Source organism: Mus caroli, unplaced genomic scaffold (assembly GCF_978045245.1).
Source record: "Mus caroli unplaced genomic scaffold, Mus_caroli_1 scaffold_3, whole genome shotgun sequence".
Lineage (NCBI taxonomy): Eukaryota > Metazoa > Chordata > Mammalia > Rodentia > Muridae > Mus > Mus caroli.
The window spans coordinates 43,403,589-43,428,928 of record NW_028227258.1 but is presented as its reverse complement, the minus strand read 5'-3'; the positions used below and the strand labels follow the sequence as shown (position 1 = coordinate 43,428,928).

General features: G+C 41.5%; 1 protein-coding gene across 2 annotated transcripts in view; it reads right to left on the bottom strand.

The window, feature by feature from the left end:
* The window catches only part of Agl (amylo-alpha-1,6-glucosidase and 4-alpha-glucanotransferase), a 60,999-nt gene that overhangs the window by 31,725 nt on the left and 3,934 nt on the right, over positions 1–25,340 (bottom strand). For both annotated transcript variants that reach the window (XM_021157864.3, XM_029475200.2), the window contains exons 3-18: positions 14,222–14,432; positions 12,744–12,910; positions 11,722–11,925; positions 9,264–9,445; positions 9,008–9,119; positions 7,986–8,109; positions 7,442–7,544; positions 7,252–7,349; positions 5,763–5,902; positions 5,153–5,340; positions 3,280–3,403; positions 2,358–2,521; positions 2,007–2,108; positions 1,756–1,911; positions 1,490–1,640; positions 19–143 (exon numbers count right to left, since the gene is read on the bottom strand). In XM_021157864.3, the coding sequence (XP_021013523.1) occupies positions 19–143; positions 1,490–1,640; positions 1,756–1,911; positions 2,007–2,108; positions 2,358–2,521; positions 3,280–3,403; positions 5,153–5,340; positions 5,763–5,902; positions 7,252–7,349; positions 7,442–7,544; positions 7,986–8,109; positions 9,008–9,119; positions 9,264–9,445; positions 11,722–11,925; positions 12,744–12,910; positions 14,222–14,432 (2,351 nt within the window). The remainder of the gene's footprint in view (positions 1–18; positions 144–1,489; positions 1,641–1,755; positions 1,912–2,006; positions 2,109–2,357; positions 2,522–3,279; positions 3,404–5,152; positions 5,341–5,762; positions 5,903–7,251; positions 7,350–7,441; positions 7,545–7,985; positions 8,110–9,007; positions 9,120–9,263; positions 9,446–11,721; positions 11,926–12,743; positions 12,911–14,221; positions 14,433–25,340) is intronic.

Below are 25,340 nucleotides of genomic sequence, written 5' to 3'. Positions count from 1 at the left end.
CCCGAGAATCCCAAATACCTGGATGTGTTCTCTAAGTTCCACCGTCATGTTCGGCATTCCATTGATTGAGTTCTCGTCTTTCTTATAAGGTTTTGCATTCCTCTCAATAGTTCTAGCTTCCAAAACTACCTCTTCAATTTTGCCTAGGCAAATATAAACATTTTAACAAGAATTATTCTAATATTCACTCAAATAAAATAGAGACTCTTTAAAAATCAAATACTCACATAGCAAAGCATGGAATTACAATGAGTGACCTGAAAACGGACGTGTTGTGAGCATGATCAGGATCAACAGCAAACCCCAGCTAATACTGCACAGTGAGCGAGGTCTATGAGAGTATCTACGGACCTGGCTGTATAGGCCAGCGGTATAATGTATGCTTAGCATATGTACTGGGCTTAATATCCAATACAAAAAAATACTGAATAAAAATAAGTATAAATATTAACAAAAAGACTTTACCAGATCACTAAACATAAGTTTATGCAGTTAAAGCAAGTAATGAATATTTAACCCTAAAATTCTTTAGATTGACAATTTTTTTAAAAGTTGAAGCCATGATATTTAGCAATTAGCAAGAAATATAGAATGTGGGCTGGGCATGGGTGTGCCTCTCTGCAGTCTTAGCAATTTGGCAGGATAGTAACTGTAAGTCCAGGGCTAGCCTGGTGGGTTCCAGGCTGCTCTATGTGACTGTGGTCCTGTCCCCTTAAAAATACACATGTACATACATATACACATACAGACATACACATATACACACATGACGGGGGGGGGGGGTTGAGACTCTTTATTCAGTTAACAAGCAGCTCCTATTTGCATGGGTCTGTGCTGTATTATACTACACTGTCTACCATAGGAAGTAAAAATGTAGGCATCTAGAAAACAATCAACCAACACTAAGGGAAAATCTCAGGGTACATAACTGTCAAGAGAGACAGACTATAAATGCCATAATGTGAGAAGAGAGAGTTTCCTCTGTGCTTACAGACTTCTTAAGAAGGAGGAGCTTAGTCCTCTGCCGCTAGCTCTAAGTGTCCATATAGAGGTGGGGAAGAAGACCACTTGGAGAAGAGTGAAAATACCTACACGGCTGATGACAGAGAGCTAGGAAGGGGGATGAGGGTGGACTATGAACAGCCCTAATAGTTACCTTTTAAAACACACATACAGGTATATATGCATATATAGTATATATGTATGCATATGTAAAAATGGAAACATTTACACAGATTGCCTACAGTATAAGGAAGCACATGTTTACACACATTTTAAAAAGGAATATATTAAAATGCAAACAAAAGTATTTCACAACTCAAACAATGTTAATGCTTGCCAATATTTGTCTAGATTTTGCTCCATGCAGTGAAAGTGTCTGCATCCTAACTTCTTTTCTCAGCCACGTTTCTATGTCAGTGTGTTCTATATAGAGACAATGTGCTGATGTAGCTTCCTGAGTGACTCTACTGGTGTGGTCTTAGATTACCAGGGATGCACATCTGAGGCACTTCTTTGCTGTAAAACGAAGTCTTGGGATTCCTAAAAGCAGTTCTCGATACAGCCACAACAGATTGGTGGATGCTCGGGGAGTGCCTGGTCACAGCCACTATGTCTTCATCCACTTGATCCACATACACCTGAGAAGTGGAGAGAGACCGGCTGAGAGCCCCATTTGGAAAGGATGCTCAAATCAGAAGGTTGTCCTTTGAAAAGGAAAGTCCGGAGAGAAGTTTTAAAATGTTCATTTCTTACTTGAATGAAACCCTTGGCTCCAAGCTCTTGATGGAGCCTATTGATGGCACATCTGGCTGCAATAATCCCGCTATGGACGTTAACATCTCCTGTATCTGCCGGTGATGCCCCAGGATTCCATTTAGTGTAAAATCGCTCCTCCGCAACCACTGAAATCTGAAGAGAGGGAGAGCCGGGTCACGTGTGCAGGTTAATTACAGTGAAATCATGACAACAAGAGTGGTGCTGCTGGCCTTGCCGATTAAACACACCTGATGAGGCACCAGCTCGTCGTAGCCTCTTGTGCTTCCACTGGCACAGCATGCCATGGAAACAATTGTGGTACTTGGAAGAGCATCATAGGCTGATCTGTGCTAGAAAGGAAGAGAGCAGAAGTTTACATTCCCTCAATGCAAAGTGATGCTCCATACCCCATTAGCACACTGAAGCAGAAGATCCTGCACAGATGCGTTCTGTAAGGTATATTTTTGTTTGGAAGCATTTTAAAATCAAGGTACTTCAATCCTTAAAAAGTACGTGGATATTACTGCCATCCAGCATCAGACAACTAAATAATGAAGCACTGAGCAAGTAAGTCAGCACCAGAGACAGTTGATGCTCACCACAATCGGACACTCATTATCGTGGGTGATGTCCATAAACAGGGCATGCGCGATAGCAGGCATGAGCGGCCTCAAACAGGGCTGAACGAAGGAGCCGACAGGTTCCCCTCCGTACCGGTAGACCAGTCTGCCCTCTTCGTGACTGTTATACGCGCTCATTGCCTCTGCAGAGCAGCACAGCGCAGGTTAACAACCCCGTTACAGAAGGTTACAGTTCCTATCATCACTGACATTCAACGCATATCAACATTATTCAAAGCGAGAGCTAAGTAACCAATGTCACCAAATCCAAGTGACCAACACTTAACCACAACTAAACTGAAGAAACAACTTGAATAGAAAAAAGGATCAAAAGCTGTTCACTGGGATGCTGATTATATCAAATCTACGGAGAAATATCAAAAGACTAGAGTACTTAAAAACAGATTTGTGTATCTCAAAGTGTACACGTACTAAATCAGTAGTTCACCACTCCTCCCAGATCCACCCTCTAAAATGAATGAATGAATTTTGTGGCCACGCTGTGGGTGCACACGTGTAGACGTCAGAGGACAACGCTCAGGAGCCGGCTCTCTCCTCCCACCAGGTGGGTTCTGAGGACTTAACTCGGACTTTGGGCCTCCCGCAGCTTCCCCGCTGAATTACTGCACTAGCTTTCTTACCCTTTATTTTTGAAATAGGATACGGGGAGAAATGTATCCTAGGCTAACCTGAAACTCATGTAACCAAGGTCGGCCTACAACACATGATCCTCTGACCTGGCCTCTGTGGTCTTTCTATCTGAAAGGAGTACCATATTAGACATTTTAACTGTCAAAAGTGGACTCAGTCATATTAGGTACTGCATATAAAGCTATGCCTTGTAATCTACTCAAACAAAAGTGAAGCATCTCAGAGAGGAAATGGACTTTAGCAAACCTACCTCTTATTAAGGAACTGATGCCCAGTCTAGTAACAAAGATATTGTCCAGCTCTTCGCTTCCTGTGAACAGCTCAGCCACTACATAAAGATTGGGCTGTAATTTCCTAGCAGCATCCAGCATGTACTGCAAAATACAGTCACAAATGTAAAAGAAGGAAGAGAGCAAGACAGAGAGGGAAGAGGGAACAAGGCTAGGTGCAGATTTGGCATGAGGTAGGTACACAACAAGAGCGATGCAAATGGGAGTTCCAAAGTTTGACATGCACAGACCGAGAACATGAAAGAGACCAGCACGCGTGGAGGGCCAGAGTGTGTACAGAGAACATCAGGGAAAAGGAACAGATTTTGAAGACATAGGGAGAGAGGGGAAGAAAACAGGAAAAAGAAAAGTTAGTGTCATCACAAATACAGCCAGTAACGCTGCAATTCTGCCAGTCTTCTCCTGCAGTTTTATTTGTTTTCAGGGCTCTAATAAGACTACTGACCTCCCGGTGGCTAATTGAGTCAGCATATAGATATATATACTGATGCATTAATTAGTAAAGGCTAGGCTAAACTTGATCTGCAGATGACAAAAAATGCCAGTACCTTCCCATTTGTGTGTGTGTGTGTGTGTGGTGTGTGTGAGTGTGCATGTGTGTCTGTGTGTGTGCGCATGTGTGTGTGTGAGATGCAGGTATAACATTGGTGTTAATGATTTACCACAGAAACAGAAACTAGTGTCTAATAATCAGATTGTTTCCAATTCCATTCTAGAAGGAATTCTTACACATAGGTTAGTAAAATGCCTATAATTTTTATCAGCTAAGAAGTAGAATTATAGAGGACTTTGCTGTTTAAAATTCACTTTTCTATAATGTTATAAATATGACTTTTTTACTATTGCCAAAAGCATAACTGAAAAGGACCCTCTGCTTATTATTGAAGGTAAATAATGCTCTGCCATTATTATAACCTTAGCTAAGGTTTTCTATCAAATCCCCCAAATTAAAGCTATATGGAATCTCTCTCTCTCTCTCTCTCTCTCTCTCACACACACACACACACACCCCTCGCACCTTTTTTGTTTTGTTTTGAGATATGTTGACTATGTCTGTTCATGGAACTCACTATATAGACGAGGCCTAAACTCTCAGAGTTCATCTGCCTCTGCCTCCTGAGTGGTGGGATTAAAGCCTTGAGTCACTAAACTGGGTTTATGAGCACATATTTTCATAAATTGTCATTTAAAAACTACCAAAGATCTTACAACTAGGATAAAATCATGTGTTTTTAGGAAGTTGTATTAGTTAAGAAAAATGCAGCAATACTGACATTATTCAAATAAAAGCCCAAGGACAAATTACGGTTAGCTTCCACTTAATGCTTCTAAAGGTGACTGATTAAATAGGACTCAGTGAGGTTTAGCCTCAGGATGCCAGAGTATTAGAGTCTGACTATTTACTGGAAGGGCTAGGAGTGCAGCTCATATAGAACAGAGCGGTCCTAAAATGTGCACTGCTCCAAGTACCCCTAAAGTGAAAAGGAAGCCAGAGTTGACTCATCACTACACTGTAAAGCCATTCAACTTTACACTGCTAACAATCTATACTGGAAACAACCTAAAAGACCACTTAGCATTTTACATATTACCAATAAACACCTATTATACATGCTGTTACATAAAAATATGATCTTTTTCCTAAATGTAAAAACTAACTTATTGAACACTTTACAGCGGGATGTTCTGTAGCAGCTGTATCCGAAGGTTGTTAGATAAGCTGTCGTATGTGTCAGGGTTTCTACTAAACCCACAGCAGTGTACAGCCAGCACACTAGCAGGGACTTTGGAGGCTACAGGTATCACTGCCTTTGTCAATACAGGTGTCCGTACCTCAGCCACGTGGAGAGGCGTGGAGTGGCAGTTGTCCAGACGAACTCCCTGAAAGTGAGTGGCAGTTATCTCGGTGTATTTCTTCATGTGTGCCCACAGATAAGGGCAGTCCTCGGGTTTATTCCCATAGCGCAATTTAACGCTGTCACCCCAGCAAATAAGTTCTCTCCTTAAATAAACATCCGAACCTGTTAAAGAAGAAGAGCAGCTTTCAGTGGTGCATGGAACGGAACGACAGCAATCCTCAAGGAACGAGCACTGCTTCTAAACTGTGTTGTTTTCTTTCCATAAACGATTTCTGGCTAAATTTTAAAACATTATGATTTTATTTTAGGTGTATGTGTGTTCTGCCTGCATGTATGACTGTGTACCACGTGTGTTCCTCATGCCCTCAGAGGCCAGAAGAGTGTTTGATCCTCTGGAACTGGAATTACAGATGGCTGTGAGCCACCCTGTGGGTGCTGGCAACCGAACCCATGTTCTCCGGAAAAGCAATCAGTGCTCCAAACTGCTGAGCCATTTCTCCAGCCTCCTCACTAAAGTTACATGTGAAGTGGCCTTCCCACAAGCTCTTGTTCCCCTCTCTATGGAGAAGTGAAAAGTCAGGCACCTGGCTCGGCAAAGTTCCGGAGCGGGTCATCGCCCATCACCCACCCGTTGTGTGCCATCAGGAAGCACGCTTTATCTGGGAGGTGGATCAGGGATTCTTCTGCGGATAAGGCCATTTCTCCAAAGGGGAAAGTAAAATACCTAAGGAGACAGAATTAAAACAAGGTCCACACAAAGGAACTCCTTGAAGACAATGTGCAGTGGAAACATTACAAATTCCCTAGTGAGTAGAATACATACAATTAGCTTGGCCCCATTTATACAATACAAACTTCACAGAAGGCAAAAATCACCAGTGGACTTTTTGAATAAATCAGCAGGATTTGAAAACTGGCTAACATTTTAAATAACCTTCACAACTTTGTAACATTTTAGGGAAACCATTGAGGCCTTTCTTAAGCTCTGCTTGCCCAACATATGCTGCATGATTAGAAAAGTATATCCATTTTATGTTATGTGTATGAATGTTTACAGGAATGTATTAAGTGCCCTGTGTGTATGTTTGGTGCCCATGGAGGACAGGCCAATGCACCCCTTGAACTGCAGTTATGGACGGCTGTGAGCTGCCATGCAGAAGCTAGGAGCTGCACCCAGGTCCTCTGCGAGAGCGGGAAGGGCTCTCTACACTCCTATGCTGCGTGTTTCTATGTGAGGAGCTAGGTAGGTGCTTGTTCTCTGACTAACACTGACTAACACTAACACTTCTGCTACGTGTTATTCCCACAACACATCCTCAGCAGTTCACCTACTGGAACCTGAAGGCCTCCCCATCTCCTTTTTGTAGACAGTGTTGCTTTGTAGCACAGGCTGACCTCAAACTTGAACTCCTATCTCTGCCTCTTTAAGGCTGGGGTTACAGATTACAGACTTGTGCCACCACAGCAGGTGTGGAGTCTCAGATTCCTTAAAGTGGTAGGGTTGGGAGATGGAGCCCAGTGACAGGTGTCTGGAGAGGGGCAGGATACCCTGGTGAGTGGGTGACTATCTCCTCTGAGGCACCTGGCATAGTTCTGAGATAGATTTTTCAGACGCCGCCTTGTGCTTTGTGTCTTCCACTTGCCCTCACTTGCTCTTCATTGGCCATGAGCTGAGACAGCGCAAAGCCCTGGCCGGAACGAGCAGAGCAAATACGGTGCCATGTTCCTGGACTTCATGGTCTGCGGACCCTCAACTAAATTAAACTCTCTTTCTTTATAAATTGCCCAATCTCTGGTACTCTCTTTTAGCAACAGAAAACATTCAATCTTCATTCCTCCAGAAATATCAATGTAAATAAATATAAATGGGTTCAAACTGGTGATAGTTTTTCTAATTAAACATTCTACTATCAAAATTAGTCAGTATTAAGCTTCTTTCTAAATCAAAATTTCTACTTCAATATAGTGTATTGAAATCATACCTTAAAAGAAACATTTAGGTTAAGTTGAAAAGTTAAATATTCTCAGTGTTAACTGTCAGACAGAGGACATTTTAAAAGCAAGAATGAGTACCTGGTAACTAAAGGATACTTCCTGGTGACAGGTCCTAGTTTAGGGCCATGGCCTGCCAGTCGTTCATAAAACACGTTTCCCAAAAGACAATTAACTGCCTGGAAAACATTGAATCGTGTTACAATGCCAACAACAACAGAGACTCAAAACTCCGAAAAGAAAAAAAACAGCAATTCAAAACTCAGCGAACCTGTTCCTGGTGACAGCTGGTGAGGTGGTGCTTCTCTGAGTTTAACTCCTCCAGTCTCTTACGGAACCAGTTACAGCACTCTTCGATTGCAGCTGGCCCATTGCTAGCACAGATGGAGCAGAACAAACATCAGTGCTTTCATAAGACCTGCACTAAACATTTCCAGGTGTCACGAAAATGTCACATGCTGTGGTCGGGATCTGAGCTATGACTGAGGGGCCTTCTCAACTGTAAAAGGTTTTATAGACACGTTCAGCAGGATGGACTGACAGAGGATGTAGGAAAAGGTCAGGTGTTGAAATGACAGATTACTTATTTTATTTAAAAACCAGTTTCCACACTTACTTATTTGTCTACTTAGATACTTAGGATGTGCGTAGGGACTGTGCACGTGTGTGGGTGTGCACACACCACACTGTGAAGGGAGGTCAAAGGGGACTTTTGAGAGTGGATGCTCTCCTTTCACTGGGGGTTCTGAGGATCAATTTCAAGTTGTCAGCATCAATATTTATGAGTAAAATGACAGGGCAAGTGCATGACATACTCATGTGGGATAAAAGTCGCCAGAGCAGTGTCCATGTCTACAGCACAGCCTAGCCGCCTGTATTCAGGGTCCTGAATAATTTTAAGATGTTCTTTTGGTTCAGACTTAGTTACTCTTCTGTTTTCTGAAAGAAAAAAAAAAGAGTTATTTTAAATATAAATATCAATAACAGATTATAACTGTTATTTTTTCAATTTTTTAGTACATAGCTAAATTTGTAAAAAGCTGGCAAGCATCTTTCCTCCCTTCCCCACCCTACTTACATACTCCCTCCATCCTTGGGGAAGGGACTAAGAGAGACTAACTGTTAGAAGAAAAACCCAGCGTTCCTGAAGTCCAGCTTTGCTGGTCACCGCCAAATCCTCCTGCCTCAAAGCTCTCTAGCCTGTACACGCTGATTCAACATGTGTTCTAATGAGCGGAGGACAGAAACACTGAAAGTCAGCTGTCTAAATCACTAGTGAAGTAAGATGCTTTAAAAATTCACACACTGCCTAGTAGGGGTGAAGAGAAATAGTTAAACAAAATAAGAAACTCATACTATCAATGAAAAAAATCGGGGTGGGGGGCGTTGGAGTAAAAAATAAAAAAATTAAAAAATAAATGAGAAAAAAATCAAATATATGATTTAGTCTCTAGTCTTATTTTTATGTATTAAATAGATATTAACACAGACATATATATATATATATTATAGAGAAAATTATATGAAACTACTGATAAATTTTGACTTTCCTTTAAAAATATTTGAAAAGACACATAAGAAACTAATTAATAACTTTAAGATTTGAGGAAGATGAATTTGCCATTTGTACACATAAGTATGCTTCTCTTCCTGAGTGCTGAGATGAAAGCCGTGTATCACTATGCAAGAAAAACTGGACTTTTGTAGTGTAAACACAAGTAAATATGACGGAACCAAGATTTAATGATGGTGTTAACTAGAGAGAGAGAGAGTCATCCCTTAAGAGTAACGTAAATTCCCTAGAGAGTGATAGGACGACCTGGTGGAAAGCTGTTACCTTGAGAGAGCAGTCTTCTAAACTGTTCAACTGCTTTGTGAACATCTACTTGGAAAAACTCCCAGAGGTGAATCCTTGGGAAAATGTCCTCCCAAATTACTTTTCGAATGCACTGAAAAATTTCAAGATTAAAAACAACATAAAATGTATTGACCTGATTTATTCCTCCTTATTAAGCCACATTCTACACATTTCCACGTATGTATCTTTGATTTGCTCTGGGGAGTTGGCGGGGTGCTCTTCTGCACACACTTACGTTCATGTGCTGGTCATTTTCAATCAAAGCAGGGACTCCTTTTTCTCTGTACTTCCCATCTGCGACATCACAGGAGAAATGCCAGAGTGCTCTGTCTAGGACCCAGGCAGGCTTCAAGTGTGGAGAATTTACAAGATTGTATGCAGATTCCGGGTGTTCAAGGATCCACTTACTATTAGTGGCTTAAAGAAAGGGGGGGAAACATAATTTTGTATTTAGGTCAGACTTTACAATCACCATTCTTTCTCCTCTCTTGTTCATGTGGTAATTTACTTGATGTTTAGTTGACCTGCGATAAACAAACCCTTGGGTGAAGATGGGATACATCAGAAACAGGAATCTCATAATAAAAGTTAAACCAAGCAAGACGTGGCAGCACTTATTTGTTTATTTACTTACTTATTGTGTTTTTGAAATAGGGTTTCTCTGTGTAGCCCTGGCTATACTAGAACCCATTCTGTAGACCAGGCTAGCTTCATACTCACAGAGATTGGCCTCTGCCACCTGAGTGCTGGGATTAAAGGCGTGCCCCACCACCTCTCAGCTTGGCGATTTGTATTTATAACCCTAGCACTTGGCAACCCAGGTAGGACTGCCAAAAGCTTAAGGCTTAGCCAAAGCTTAAACTTAGCCTAGTCTACAAAGTGGTTTCCAGACCAGCCTGGGCTACAAAGTGAGATCCTACGTCAAAAACAAAAAAATAGAAAACCAAAACAAAAAAACAAACCCAAAAACCCCAGAACCTAACACTACTACAAGTTTCCCATGTATGTAGGTGTGATAAAAGACAAACTCCTATCTGATGCAATATGGACAGAAGTAACATAAACATGAAATTGTGCCTTTAAGACATGACTTCCCATTTTCACTAAGTGTAGCAACAGGAGGCAGAGCAGTCATATTTGATTAAACACTGGAAGCTAAGTGTTTGAGATGACAGAGTAACCCAGAAGAGAAAACCTAATCTGGAATCTGAAAGGGATAAATCCAGTTTCTTACTAAACTTCTTAATGAGCCACTGCCTAAGCAATATTCTAACTCTCTCTCTCTCTCTTTTTTTTTTTTTGAGTTTTTCGAAACAGGGTTTCTCTGTATAGCCCTGGCTGTCCTGGAGCTCACTCTGTAGACCAGGCAGGCTGGCCTCGAACTCAGAAATCCACCTGCCTCTGCTTCCCAAGTGCTGGGATTAAAGGCATGAGTAACCACTGCCTGGTGAGTATTCTAACTCTTACCAATGGTAGCTATGTGTCCATATGTGGTTTGCTAATTTGATGTGAATATCATGGATATCTAAGTCATTTAATACTGCCAGTTTTCAAGCGGTGAATATGAAGTTACTGAAATACAAAGTTTTCACTATAAACTGTGAAGCCTGGTTCCAAATTACATGCAGAAATATCACATTTTGCAATGTATCTTTTTAAAAATCCAATTTTGTTTGCTATTTCTATTAGAGATTATTACCAATAGTGATGCACTATATGCATATACTTTTAAATAACTTCCTAATTTCTATGGCTACACGTCCTTGGACTACCCCACCCAGAACTCCCATTGTTGACGTATGTAAAGCAGTGGTTGCCAGACTTTTCATACTGCGGCTCACACAGTGGATCCTTGTTAGGCACATGGGGTTAAAGCCGAAGGCCATGGCCCAGGCCTCAGGAAGCCAGCTGCTCTGACGGGCAAGGAAAGTAAGTATCTCCTCAGAAGATCCCTGTCAGGAAAATGTGACACAGTTTGTAGACTTCTATCTGGGATCCCAAACAACCTAGTTATTCTTTTCACTATTGGAGATGTCACAGTATACTCTTTTATCACGTAAAAGGTTTAACAATAATATTCTCTCCAGTTATGGAAACTGTTGTTGTCATTATTATTTGGTTTCTGGGGATAGAGTCTTATAATGCAGCCCTTCTGGTCTGCAACTCAGAACGTAGTCCAGCCTTGTCTTGAACTCATAGTAATCCTCCTGCCTCTGCCTCCCAACTGTTGGAATTGCTGCCATCCCTGCCATGCTTAGCATCACACTGTAAAATGTGAGCTGAGTTCCTGCTGTACAGACCCCCGCCCCTGACAGTCGGAAAGCACATTCAGGTGGGAACATGTGCCCTATGTCCTTTCATGTATCCTCCCATTCTCAGAAGCACGCAGACGACATGCTCGCCTGACACTACTTTCCTTGGAAGAAAAAGGTTTTATTCCATAAAATGCTTTTTTTTTTAAATTGAAGGACTCTTCATTGTTTTTTTGATCTTTAGAATGAATTTATAAAGGGCCAGGGACACGGCTAAGAGGCAGGCAGGCAGGCAGCTTGCTTAGCTTAGCATTTATGAGGTCCAGTCATCAGCTCCTCACACTACTACTTCTAACAATTATAATGTAAAGTGCAATGAAAATATTAAAAAATAAAATAATAACAATTTAATGTGCACGCTGAGATCACTGAAGCTCATACCAGTATGATTGTAGACCACGTCGGTAATGCAAAGAATATTCCACTCCCTTTTCAGCTTCTCCACTAACTGCCCAACGTCACTCCAGGTGTATCTTTTACTAGGCCTTGAGAAGTCAGGATTCAGCTCTAACTGATCGGCAAGGGAATAGCATGACCGGGACAGTCCAAGAGTCTGCAGTGGGGTGAAGTGAATCATGTTGTAACCTACAAATGAGAAAACACAGAGCACTGTGTGAGGAAGCAAGCAGGTCAACCTAAGGCTGAGCAAAGTATAAACAGTAGCTTTCTCCGGGACTTCTCAACAGTAAGACAGCCCTGCCAGGGGAGACGGAACCCACAATAGGGAATTTACATAAAAGACTGCCAGAAAATCTACAGAAGTCTTCAGGTGCTCACGGTCCTCATCAAGGAGAAGCGGGGAGTGACATGATGGCCATGGTAACCACGGCCACAGCCTTAGCTACTGTCAGGTTCAACTGTAGTTGCTGACAGCACAGAGCGGCAAAATATCCTCCTAGTGTAATGCTTTAAATGTCTCACGGGGCTTGCGGTCACCACAGCGATGCCACTGACCTTCCATTCCCTGCTTTATAAAATATTTAGCTTGAAAGCAGAAGGTTGATGCTACTCTTACCTCCAGGAAAACACAACCTAGCTTCATTTTACTCTTGGCATGCCCAGTGGCATGTGCCTTCTATATAGAAGATAGATAACCAATATCGGCTAATTAAAACTATATATAATGACACATTTTCCTTCATATTTTTATTCATTTTCCTTTAAAAACTTATCACTAACTTTCATGTGCTAAATAAAATTTTATAGATGATAATCATTTTATGACCAATTGCTCCCTTTGTTAACCTGACCCACATAACCTGGTATTTGTGGACATTGTAGATTTTCTTTTTATTAGTACATTGGTAAGCAAGATTAAAAGGAGAAAGAACGCCTTGGAGAGCTGTATCATTGCAGCTCTGGTTAGTTTTCAAAGAAAAGAAAAAGAAGGCAAGCAACACTACCTGACTCCTTTGCCACCCTTAGCCGGCTTTCCCACTCATCGAAGGGTCCTAAGCACTTTGCTAAGAACGTCTGCAGAGTGACACAGTCCAAGGGTAACACGTGGTTATCAACTCCAATGCGTAAAATAGGATCCACGACAATGTAACCTCCTCCACTTTTCTCATTTCTAAGGAAAAAGAAAAGAAAACATTCTTAGTGGGAAAATAAGTCATTAGCTCAGTCGGATTCTATCTCAAAGGTTGATGGCCCACTTAAGTCCCTCCCTCCCTTTTATTCAGGGTCTTATGTAGCCCAAGCCACCTCAAACTTACTATGTAGCTGAAGAAGATCCTGAAGTCCAGATCTTCCTGCCTCTGTCTACCCAGAGATGGAATACAGTCATGTGCCACCACACATGGCTAAAATATGTTTACTTCTAAGTATATGGAAGTCATTTACAAGGTTCTATCTATCTATCTATCTATCTATCTATCTATCTATCTATCTATCTATTTAAGTGCACTGTAGCTGTCTTCATGCACACCAGAAGAGGGCATCAGATCCCATTACAGATGGTTGTGAGCCACCATGTGATTGCTGGGAATTGAACCCAGGACCTCTGGAAGAGCAGTCAGTGCTCTTAACTGCTGAGCCATCTCTCCAGCTCTCCTCCCCTCTCCTCTCCTCTTTCCTTCCCTTTTTCCTTTCCTTTCCTTTTCTTTCTTTTTTTCCTGCCTGCCTGCCTGCCTGCCTTCCCTCCTTCCTTCCTTCCTTCCTTCCTTCCTTCCTTCCTTCCTTCCTTCCTTCCTTCCTCCCTCCCTCCCTCCCTCCCTCCCTCCCTCCTTCCTTCCTTCCTTCCTTCCTTCCTTAGGCAGATGCCTGTGGAAGCCAGAAGAGGGCGATGGATCTCATCTCCTGGAGCTGGAGTTAAGGAGGCTGTGAGGCACCTGATGCAGAGGCTGAGAACTAAACTTGGGTCCTCAATGAGCGAGCGGTTCAAGCTCTTAACCATTAAGGCAACTTTCCAGGCCCAGAACAGGATTTTGTGTCCTTTCCCACCTACTGTATATCTAAATAGAATAAAATATGGCATCCAGTGATGTTGACTGATTAGAAAATAAATATGCTAATGTCTATCAGTGACAACATCATTCAAATAAATAGTATCCTATAAACCAACGATAGGAAAAGCTTGGAGTTTAACTTGAATCTGCAATAGGATCTACAGTGAACACAAACTGAACGTGATTGCGTCCCAAGTGTAGTTGGGCAGTGGTGGTGCACGCCTTTAATCCCAGCAGTCAAGAGACAGAGGCAGGCCCATCTCCAGGGTTCACAGAAAAACCCTGACTCCAAAACCAAAAACCAAACACCAAAAAAAAAAAAAAAGGAAAGAAAAACAAAGGGGGCAGGGGAGCAAGCACTGTAGATATGGCCCAGCGGCGGCTCACACAGTAACAGATAACCTGAGTTATAGACGATGTTAACTCCAGCCTACCCTTGAAGGAAGTAGTACTGGAAAGATCCAGACTGCTGCAGATGAAGTTTACAGTATTTATCAGAATCATCTTCTCTCTCTGTTGGGTTTTCCCAATCCAAGGAACGGAACTTTTCTCGATTAAATGCTTCTCCAGGCAATGGGTAATTTGTATATACAGTGACAGCTTTTCCTTGTAGAGTTGGGCCTAATCGGAACTGTAGCTCAAATCCTAAACAAGAACCACAATTGAAGAAATCACTTTAATAAGCTGATTGAAGGACTTAACGTTCAAACAGGTACATTATAGAGAACATGAATTTTCAAATATAGTTAAGATAATTTGTCATACCTAAAACTACTTTTGGAACTACTTGGCATTTTGATTTAGATGAATTTTATAGTTTAGCAAATATAATCAGTATCCCAGAACTGTCTCCTCTGAAGCATCCTCCTTCCCCTTTCCCTGGAATCTGATTCCTACTCACACAACTGAGAGCTGTACAGATTCCTTCCCAATGGTTGGTTCTAATCCCTCCACCGTTCCACTCTGAACCCATACTGTCAACCCTTGGTCAACCACTCAGATGTGGTGTCTGAGCAGAGATCTTCTCTGCTATTTCACAGACCAAAATGAAGAGAGTGAGTCTCCACATCAGAGAACAGGATCATATGCAGAACTTGGGAAATGTCACAGGACAGCTGTGACTGCACAGAAAAACGTAGCAGACTGTAGAGTCTAAAGGAGTATTCTGGAAGCTTTGCAGTGCATTTTTACACCTGCCCAAGCACAGTAGGGTACCAATAAAGGCCTGACAACCTTCCCTAGGGATGGAAAGCACTGGCTTGCAGGATCTGTTGACTTCCTTACAGAACAACCTCATCATGTATGATCTAAAGCTACCAGACATATCACTGGGCTCAGAACTGGGAAGGGTTGTGTGCAGTAGGTTATGCATATGTGTCTGCATATGTGGCAGACACACACTACTGCACATATTCACACGTCTCATAATTATTAAAGCTTTGTAGATCCTGAAAGTCAAGATATCCCCAGTTTTACCAAAGTTAAGCTGCTTCTATGAAAATATATCTGAGACTTCTGTGTGACAAATATTTTGTTGTAAGAGGGGAAAAAACACTTATGTTACAGTTAAAATTGCAGTTTACTCAACAGAAAGTTTAAGTTGGTTTATAGTAGACTTTTAAAAAATTATTTCTTTTGTTTTTTGACTTTATGATTATATAATTTAACATTTCCTTGTTCTCTTTCAAATTCATGGCCTTTAAAAAATTTTTTTTACATATGTACACACACACACACACACACATACTTCTAAAAACATAAATACAAACTGCCCAGCCTGTATAATGTTAATTGTATGTAAGTTTTTTGGGTTGACCATTGGGTACTGGAGGAAGTCTTTTCCTCCTGCTCTCAGCATTTCTTAGTTGTCTGCAGTTCTCTCTGTAGAGCTGAAGCCTCGAGAACTTTTCTCCACCCATGTTAGCTTGTCTTTTGATGCCACCCGTGTTCAGCTCAGACTTGTTTACAATGATCAGTATGTGAGATTTATGATTCTATCCAAGCTGATTAGGAATACAGGGCATGTGAGGTTTAAATATAGCTGGTTGTGGCGGCACATGCCTGTAATCCTAGCATTTGGGTGGTAGAGGCACATGCCTGTAATCCTACCATGTGAGTGGGAGAGGCACATGCCTGTAATCCTACCATGTGAGTGGGAGAGGCACATGCCTGTAATCCTACCATGTGAGTGGGAGAGGCACATGCCTGTAATCCTACCATGTGAGTGGGAGAGGCACATGCCTGTAATCCTATCATGTGGGTGGGAGAGGCACATGCCTGTAATCCTATCATGTGGGTGGGAGAGGCACATGCCTGTAATCCTATCATGTGGGTGGGAGAGGCACATGCCTGTAATCCTATCATGTGGGTGGGAGAGGCACATGCCTGTAATCCTATCATGTGGGTGGGAGAGGCACATGCCTGTAATCCTACCATGTGGGTGGGAGAGGCACATGCCTGTAATCCTACCATGTGAGTGGGAGAGGCACATGCCTGTAATCCTACCATGTGAGTGGGAGAGGCACATGCCTGTAATCCTATCATGTGGGTGGGAGAGGCACATGCCTGTAATCCTATCATGTGGGTGGGAGAGGCACATGCCTGTAATCCTATCATGTGGGTGGGAGAGGCACATGCCTGTAATCCTACCATGTGAGTGGGAGAGGCACATGCCTGTAATCCTACCATGTGAGTGGGAGAGGCACATGCCTGTAATCCTACCATGTGAGTGGGAGAGGCAGAAGGCTCGAGAGCTCAAGGTCATTCTTACTACATAGCAATACCGAGGTCAGCTTGAGCTATGTGAGACCCATTTAAGAAAGCAAAATAAAAACTTAAACATGGATGTATCTCAATTCATGATGGACCAAAAAAAAAAAAATTGGAGAAGGTAGGGGAAGGTTCTGAGTAGAATTCTTCAAGCTTAATGAATTTGCTTATAGAGATAAATATACTATTGGGTGTGGTAGTGCATTTTAGTGAGTTCAAGGACAGCCTGGTCTACAGAGTGAGTTCCAGGACAGCCATGGCTACATAGAGAAACACTGTCTCAAAGAAAATTAATGAAGAAAGAAAACAATGACAAATAAAAGGAGAATAAATATACTAACAGTTATAATGCTTATGAAACATGCAACAAAATAAGAATCACACAGGAAGGCCTCCCTGGAACAATGAGTAAGTCAGCTGATTCCTACGATTTATACTCTTTTAAAGTTTTTATCTATCTATCGCGTATCATAAGCTATACCCACTTAAGTTGGAGAGCTTAGCTGCCAACCCTGTGAGTCTGTATGTGTTCTTGTTCCACAGCATGGGAGTAGGGGTCAGAGGACGACCTGTCAGAGTCAGTTATCTCTTTCCATCATGTGGGTCATGGACAGAATTCAGGTCATCGAGCTTGGTAAGGAGGTGCCTTTACCAGGGCCATCTTACCCATCTTGAGCTTAAGTTCCACAGTGATGGTCACCATAAGCAATGAACAGAGCAAATAAGTTAAGAAAACCAAGACTATGTGGAGACAGGAGGATCCCTATGGCTCGCTGTCCAGCTAGTCTACCCAAACAGGTAAGCTCCAGGTTCAGTAAGAGACCTTATATCAAAAGGGATAGAGGGATTACCTCCACATTTACATATGCATACACACCCACATGTGTAAAAACATGCATACATATATAACACACACACACACATACATTCTGGCACAAGGGATATGATACAGCCTGTAAAGTGCTTGCCATCCACGTGTCAGGACTCAAGCTTGATCCCTAGAATCCATATGAAAAGCTGAGCTTAGGCGTGCCTGCTCTGTAATAAAGGAGACAGAGGGCTCCTTGGCACCAGTCTAGCCTTATTGGCAGTCCCAGTCCCAGGCCCAGTCCCAGGCCCAGTCCCAGTCCCAGTCCCAGTGAGGAACCCATCTCAACAGTTGGCTGGAGAGATGAACTCAGAGGTCCTAAGTTCAATTCCCAGCAACCACATGGTAGTTCACAACCATCTGTAATAGGATCTGATGCCCTCTTCTGGTATATCTGAAAACAGCTACAGTGTACTCATATAAATATAATAAATAAGTCTTGAAAAAGAAGAAGAAGAAGAAGAAGAAGAAGAAGAAGAAGAAGAAGAAGAAGAAGAAGAAGAAGAAGAAGAAGAAGAAGAAGACGACGACAGCCATCATGAGGAACAATATTCAGGCCTTCACATGAACAACCACACATATGTGCATCTGCACACGTGTGGACATACATACACACACATTTACACACACAAATACCATTCTGAAGAAAAGTAGTGCATGTTCATATGTGTCTGTGCCCCATTTAGGCCACAATTTCAACTGTTTTCATTTGTTTTCTATCTGCTGTTCTGGATCAGTGACCTTTGATGCTAATTTGTTTTATGGTATCATGAACTGCATCCACTTAAGCTGGAGAACGTAGCTGCCAAACCTCTTGCTTTGACTGTTCCTACAGCTGATCCTATCCTCCCACATCTCCCCTGACCACCTTATTTCCTGAGACATGGCAGGGTTTATATTAGGACCAATAACCTTGACTGTTCAGAGGAAGGCAGAGCTGCCTGCCTCCCCTTTAAGTCTTTGTACAGAAGGTGTGTTAAAAGTGGAGGGATGCTGAAGATCAGCACGTGGCTGTAAGGAGGAGTGCGAAGCACTGCCGGTATGACTTAGAGGTCTGAATGAACAACGGACACAGCCACAACCTGCCCTTAAACAAAAGCCCATCTTAGAGCAAGGCCTTAGGTGGCTTCAATTCTGATAGCCAAGGGAAGTGAGGATGCTGCTGAGGGCAGTAGAAATTGGCTCATACAGCTTCAAAAAAGGAGTCACCTCTCCAATATAAAAATTCCAAATTCAACCAGCAAATGCCAACGTAGAAACTGCTGCTCTGGCTTAGGTAACGTCTAAGAGTGGCCACTAAACAAGGGATTTTCAGTATAGCTGGGAGTCTTCCATTAGAGCAAGATGCCACCTAGGACTTCCAAAGCTTCAGAGGACAGGCTGAGTCCCTCAGTAGTGGGAGTGTAGCGAGTGCCTCTCAGACTCGACAGGACTAGATGAAATCTACTTTGCTTATGCTTGGTAGACAGAACAGGCCCAGGATGAGAGTTATAATAAGGTTTTCAGAGCATTTTAGTCCATTCTTGATATCTAAGTTCAGAAAAATGAATCCTTTAAAACTACTGTAGCTTACTTACAACGAGCTAGATCACCCTAGAGGACGGGAAGAAACATAAAATGAGGTTAATGTCATGGGTGCTACTATAGCTTGCTGTAACCTTTATAGCCTTGGGGGGGGGTGAAGGAGTAAAACTGACTTTCACATATTTACTATTTAAGGAATATAGCTTGTTAGGCTACCGTGCCATCAGTAGTCAGGCAGATTCCAGATGCCAAAAACAGTATTTGTGAGTCATGGTGGCGCTAACAATAACAATAAAACAAACTGGAAAAAGTTGAGTTCAGTCCTCATAGACATCTGTGATCGTTTAAAGACTTTGGTGGAAAAATTAGATACACAACAACAGTGTCTGAAGATATGACTGGATTGCTACAGGTTTAGGATAAACGTTTAGTAGACACAGTCTTTAAATTTTATTTGTTTGTTTGAGCAAGGTCTTACTCTGTAGTCCTGGCTGACCTAAAGCTACCTGTACTGCTCAGGCCAGTATCAAGTGGGCGGGGTCCTTTTGCTTCTGATGGCCCAATGCTGCCAATGAGGGTTTTGCCACAAAAACAAAGGATTCAGATAGCCTGTGAATCAGCTGATAAAAGCACGGGGTTTGAGAAGACTGATGCCCATTCTGAAGGAATTCCACTATGCATAACATGCTATTAAATAGCATCTTTTGAAATCCTTCTGGGAAAATGGGTATGGCTGAAACAGAGTAAGAAGACAATAGAAAGCCTGTGTTATAATCGTAGCACAAATAGTCACAAAATTGTTCTGATAGTTTTTACATATTCCTATCATGTTATACTTGGGGAAATAATTGTAAAATTGAAGATGTATTAATAATGACATAGATTTAAAGATAACTGCATAAAGGATTAAAGCATAGCTGGTGTGTGGTGGCACGCACTGCATACCTTTATTCCTAGAACTCAGGAGGCTAAGGCAACTAGATCTATTTCATGACCAACCTGCGAACCTACAGGGTTCAAAGCCAGCCTGGGCCACAGAGTGAGAGCTTGTCTCAAAAACAAAACAAAAGCTCTCCTGTGTGGGGTGAGTCTGTCTGTCTGTCTGTCTCTCTCTCTCTCTCTCTCTCTGTGAGTGTGTGTATGTGTGTGTGTGTGATTTGTGAAATGTGTGGAATGTGTGTGGTGTACTCTCGAGTGCCTGTGATCCCAGTAGGCTTATTACAGGGAGAAGAAACACTGGATAGGCAAGGCCACTCTAGTCAATGTAGCAAGTTCCAGGCCAACCCTATAGGAACTGTTATCAGGAAACAAAACAAAACAAAACAAAACATGAGCAAGACCCATCTCAATCAATAAATGAAGTAAAAAATACTGCGATGCTTAGGACTATAAATTTCTACATCTTTCTAGAATAGTTAAATTTATCATCAGGAAAAGTAGTAACACTTGGAACATGCACAAATATCAGAGGTATTGTTGATATTTAAATAGCTTGTCTCTGAAGTTTATACAAATATTGCTTTAGTAATTGCACAATGATTCGGAGAAACTGTAGTACAAAGGTTAAAACTCGCCTAGACTCTAAGACAGTATTTGAAGCAATGGGGTTATCTCTCTCAAGCACAGTCTTCAAATATGAACATTTATATGTAGCATACATGCACACTGTTCTTATAGACTATGTAAGTTCTGTAACACCAAAACAAGTGCAAAGTGGCTGGAGACCCATTTTCAATTTCCAATGCCAGTAACCTTCTAGCCATCCCTCCAATACCAATAACCTTCTAGCCACCCCTTACTCCAGTTCTAGGGAATCCAACACCCTTTTTGGCCTCCATGGGCACCAGGCATTCACAATGTTCACATATATACATGCAGACACAATACTCATACATATACAGCAGACACTATCAAGGAAACAACATGGCTGAATATTTATTATTTATTATTTTTAAAAGCATGATTTTTAAAGATTTATTTTAATTAGTTTACAATTTTAAAGTTGTATTTTTTCATTTATTTATGTGCATTCCCCTGAATATGTGTATGTGAATTACATGCATTTTTGATGCTCTCAGAGGTCAGAAGAAGGCATCAGATCCCTTGGAACTGGAATTACAGACGGCTGTGTATGAGCCTGTGTGTGCTACGAATTGAACCTGGGACTTCTGAAAGAAGAACAAGTGCTCTCAACCTCTGAGACACCTCTCCAGACTCTAATTATTTGTAGTGAATGTGTATATGTGTGTGGCTATATGAACACTGGTGTCCTCTGAGGCCAGATCTCCTGAAGCTGGAGTTACAGGCGGTTATAAGCCACCTAATCTGGGTGCTGAGAACCAAAGTCTTTTGTACGAGCAGGAAGCATGAGTCAACTCAGCCTTCTCTCCAGCCCTGCAAGATTCACTCGTTTTTAAAGTCTTAGTTTAAAATTTTGTAATAAGGTAATTTAAATATTACAAATTCTGTTTATGCTGACAATTGGCTTTAATAGCCTCAACTTTTGAGCCTCAACTCAATATATATGTATGTGTATACATACATACATACACACATATAGACACAGCTATCCAAACACAGATTTTAAAAAGGAGTTCTTGATGGTTATATATACTAAACCTACTAAACCATGACCTTAATTGTGAGTTCCATTCATCAATTATGTAGACTTTTGCTAAAATCTGGTTAAAAAATATCTATTTTTCCTGACATCTAGTAATTATTTTTACAAGCTAATCTACATTTACACTTGGAAAACCAAGGAAGTCTTTATTTACAAGAGGTGAAACAGATTAGAAAATTTCTAAAGGTGGCAGGTATTCACTTATACAGATAAAATCATGTAATCACAAAAGCATTTCTAAAGTAAATAATCAGAACACTTTGCAATAATACGGGAAACTGTACCCAGCCCCACACATTCCTACAAATAAAGTTTTATTGGAACACAAGCACACCAACTCATTTATGTCTTGTCTAAGTCTGCTTTCGTGCTCCAGTGGGAGAGTTGATGAGCTACAGCAGAGAGTGCATAGCTGCAAAGACCCAAGGGTTTCTCACTTGACCAGCACAGGAAAACCGCAACTCTGCTCCATGCCGCGGTTTCATTAGAACAAGGTAACTAGCTCTCATTTACCTCAATGGGCCAAAGAAAGGGTTTTCTAATGAGATTTTCTAAGTTTCACATGACAAAAGGCTGATATAATTTCTAAAAAGGACACATTTCAAATCCTTCTGGCTCATCTTTAAGTCAGTCAGTCTCACTGTACTGTCGTGTCATCTCCCCCCCCATCCCCAACGCTTCCCTAACTTCTTGCTTTCTGTCTATGTCATACTTACTATGTAGGCCGGGGCTGACCTAGAACTCAACAAAGAGCTACCTGTCTCTGCCTTCTACATGCTGGGACTACAGGTGTGTGCCTCCGTGCTTGGCTGGGTTTGACAATTTCTAAGAAGTAAAAGAGATATTCCTAGTTATTTTTCCTCGTGTTATAAAATTTTTGAAAGATTCTAATTTGTAAATTTTAATTTACTTTTCTGTGGGGTTAATAATGGCATCTAGGGCCTCATGCACACCACATAAACACTCTACCACAAAGCTACAACCTAAATCTGCGTGATTTAAAAGACCATGACTTATCTACCTAGTTCAGGTACTGGTGCAATTCGAGGAAAAAATGCGACAAATAAGAAGGCTGGCCTGTGAGCCTCCATTAGACTACAACCTCTACTCTTTGGTTTTGAATTCATCTGACTGCAATGAGAGCATCAATGTCCACTCATGTGTTACCAAACTGAATTCCTTTTCAAAGAAAGCTGTTACATTTTCTTTCTGTATCCCTGTAGGGGATTAGTAAATACCACCCCCAAAGCTCAAAGCCACTCTAAACTGCTAAGTCAAATCACTGAAACTGAGCAGGTTTCCCGCAGTACACGAAATACCTCTGCTAAAATTAGCTTAGGTCACAACAGTACACAGTGTGGCTATCTGGTTAATGTTAACACTAACAACGCTTTGCTTGGACCGACAGAGCCCTCTTGTAGACAGCTAGCTAGGAAGACGCGGGATTCAATTACTACTGTAAACAAGAATTCCCCATTAGGCGGTGGGTAGATGGTTTCAGGGAAGAAACCTTTGGCAGCTGGAGCGGTGACTCAGCAGGTGAAAGTGCTTGTTGCTCTTACAGAGGTCTAGGTTCCGTTTCCAGCACCCATAAAGCAGCTCACAACTGCATCCAATTCCAGTTTAAGGGATTCAACAACCTCTATCCTTGAGGGCACCTGCATATATATGTATGGTGCACATAAACTCATGTCAGCCAGCAAACATACACATAAAATAAAAAAGGAAACCTTTGTAAATGATCATTTTATTTATTTTTTGTAATGATGGTGGTGGGTTTTGTTGTTGTTGCTATTTATTTATTTATTTATTTATTCATTCATTCATTCATTTACTTCCAAGACAGGGTTTCTCTGTGTGAGCCTGGCTGTCCTAGAACTTACTCTGTAGTCCATGCTGGCCTCAAACACACATGCCTCCTGAGTACTGGAATTAAAGGTGTGTGCCACCAAGCCTAACTGAACATTTTATTTTAAAAGAAAAGCCAGTAACAATTGGACTGGCAGGTTGGTTCAGTAAGAATACTCGACACCCAAGCTTAAGAAACCTGAGTCCCTTAGTGGAATACCTCTGTGGAAGATGAGAACCAGTTCCCATATACTCTCAGTGGCACGAACGTGTCTGCAGTCACATACCCCTCCCCCCACATGTTGCATACACATATCTCACAGTAATAAAAATATAGTAAAATTGTAAATCAACCTATACAAAAGATGGAAGAATCATTTTCGGGTTTGAGGAATGCTAAACATGTTCATTTTCTGATACACAATGAGACAAGGAAAACAGAAAAGACTACAATTTGACTAGAACAGATAATTACTTGGACTTTTACTTGAAAAGGAATAATGTATAGAGATGTTGTGTTGACAATTATAACTGGTTCTTGCCGTGAAAAAATAAAAGCAGAGAAGGGCTTGAGTCAAATATAAAAACCCCCAAATCAGTGTTTTTTCCTTCACATTTAATTGTTACCAAGTCTTATGAGTTTAAAGTTTCCTTATTGTCTCCCTTTTCAACTCTGATAATGTTAGGTTCTTATCTTTAGGCTGGTATGACTGTTTGGACTGCTGTTTTCTTTATTTTGCTGTGTGTAATGTATGTGCAGGTATGTGCAGCTGTGAGTGCTTGCAGAAGCCAGAGGTTGATGTTGGTTCTCTTCCACTATTCTTCTTCGCCTTATTTATTTGAAGAGTAAAAAGAAAAAAATTAAAGATTTACTTATTTTTATTTTATGTGTATGTATGAGTTGAGTTTCCACATGTATGTATGTGTCCCATGTATGCATGTGGCACCCATAAAAGCTAGAAGAGGGTGTCAGAGACCCTGGAACTAGAGTTACAGGGGGTTGTGAGCAGCCATGTGGATGCAAGAGCAGCAAGTGCTCTCATGTGCTGAGACCTCTCTCCACTCATCCTTTTTTTTTTTTTTTTTTTGAGATGGGTCTCTCATTGAATATGGAACTCACTGATTGGTCAGAATGGCTGTCCAGCAAGCCCCCTAGATCTACCTGTCCAAGTACCTCCAGTGCTAGGATTACAGGTACACCCAGCTTTTACATGAGTGACTGTCCAGCAGGTATTTATCCATTGAGCTATCTGCCCAGCCTAGTCACAATTTTTAAGGTGGAGTGGGGACAGGGTTTCACTGTGTAGCTCTGGCTGTCCTGGAACTCCATATAGACCACCAGGCTGGCCTTGAACTCACAGAGGTACACTCGCCTCTGCCACCGAGTGCTGGGATTAAAGGCAAGTAAACAGAATAGACAGGATTTTTTTTATAGGGTCTTCTCAATTATTTCTTGTCCCAATGTCCCCTCTATTCAATATTTCTTTCACATCACAAATTACCTTCTAAAAGAGCAGTTCTCAACCTCTGTGTCGCAAACTCTTTTGGGGTCACTTATCAAGATATCCGGCATATAGAATATTTATATTATGACTCAAACATAACAGTAGCAAAATTACAGTTAAGAAGTATCAACAAAATAATTTCATGGTGAGGGGTCATCACAGCATGAGGCACTGTATTGAAGGGTCACAGCATTAGGAAGGCAGAGAGCCACTGCTCTAAATTAATATGATCATGCGTTATTACAAAAAAACAGATGGATTTACTCGATTTACTTAGTGGTACAGACTGAACCACATTGTTCTTTGGAGCTTTGTTTTGTTTGGGTTTTTGTTTCTTTTTCAAGACAGAGTTTCTCTGTGTAGCCTGTCCTGGAATATGTTTTGTCGACTAGGCTGGCTTTGAACTCAAAGATCTG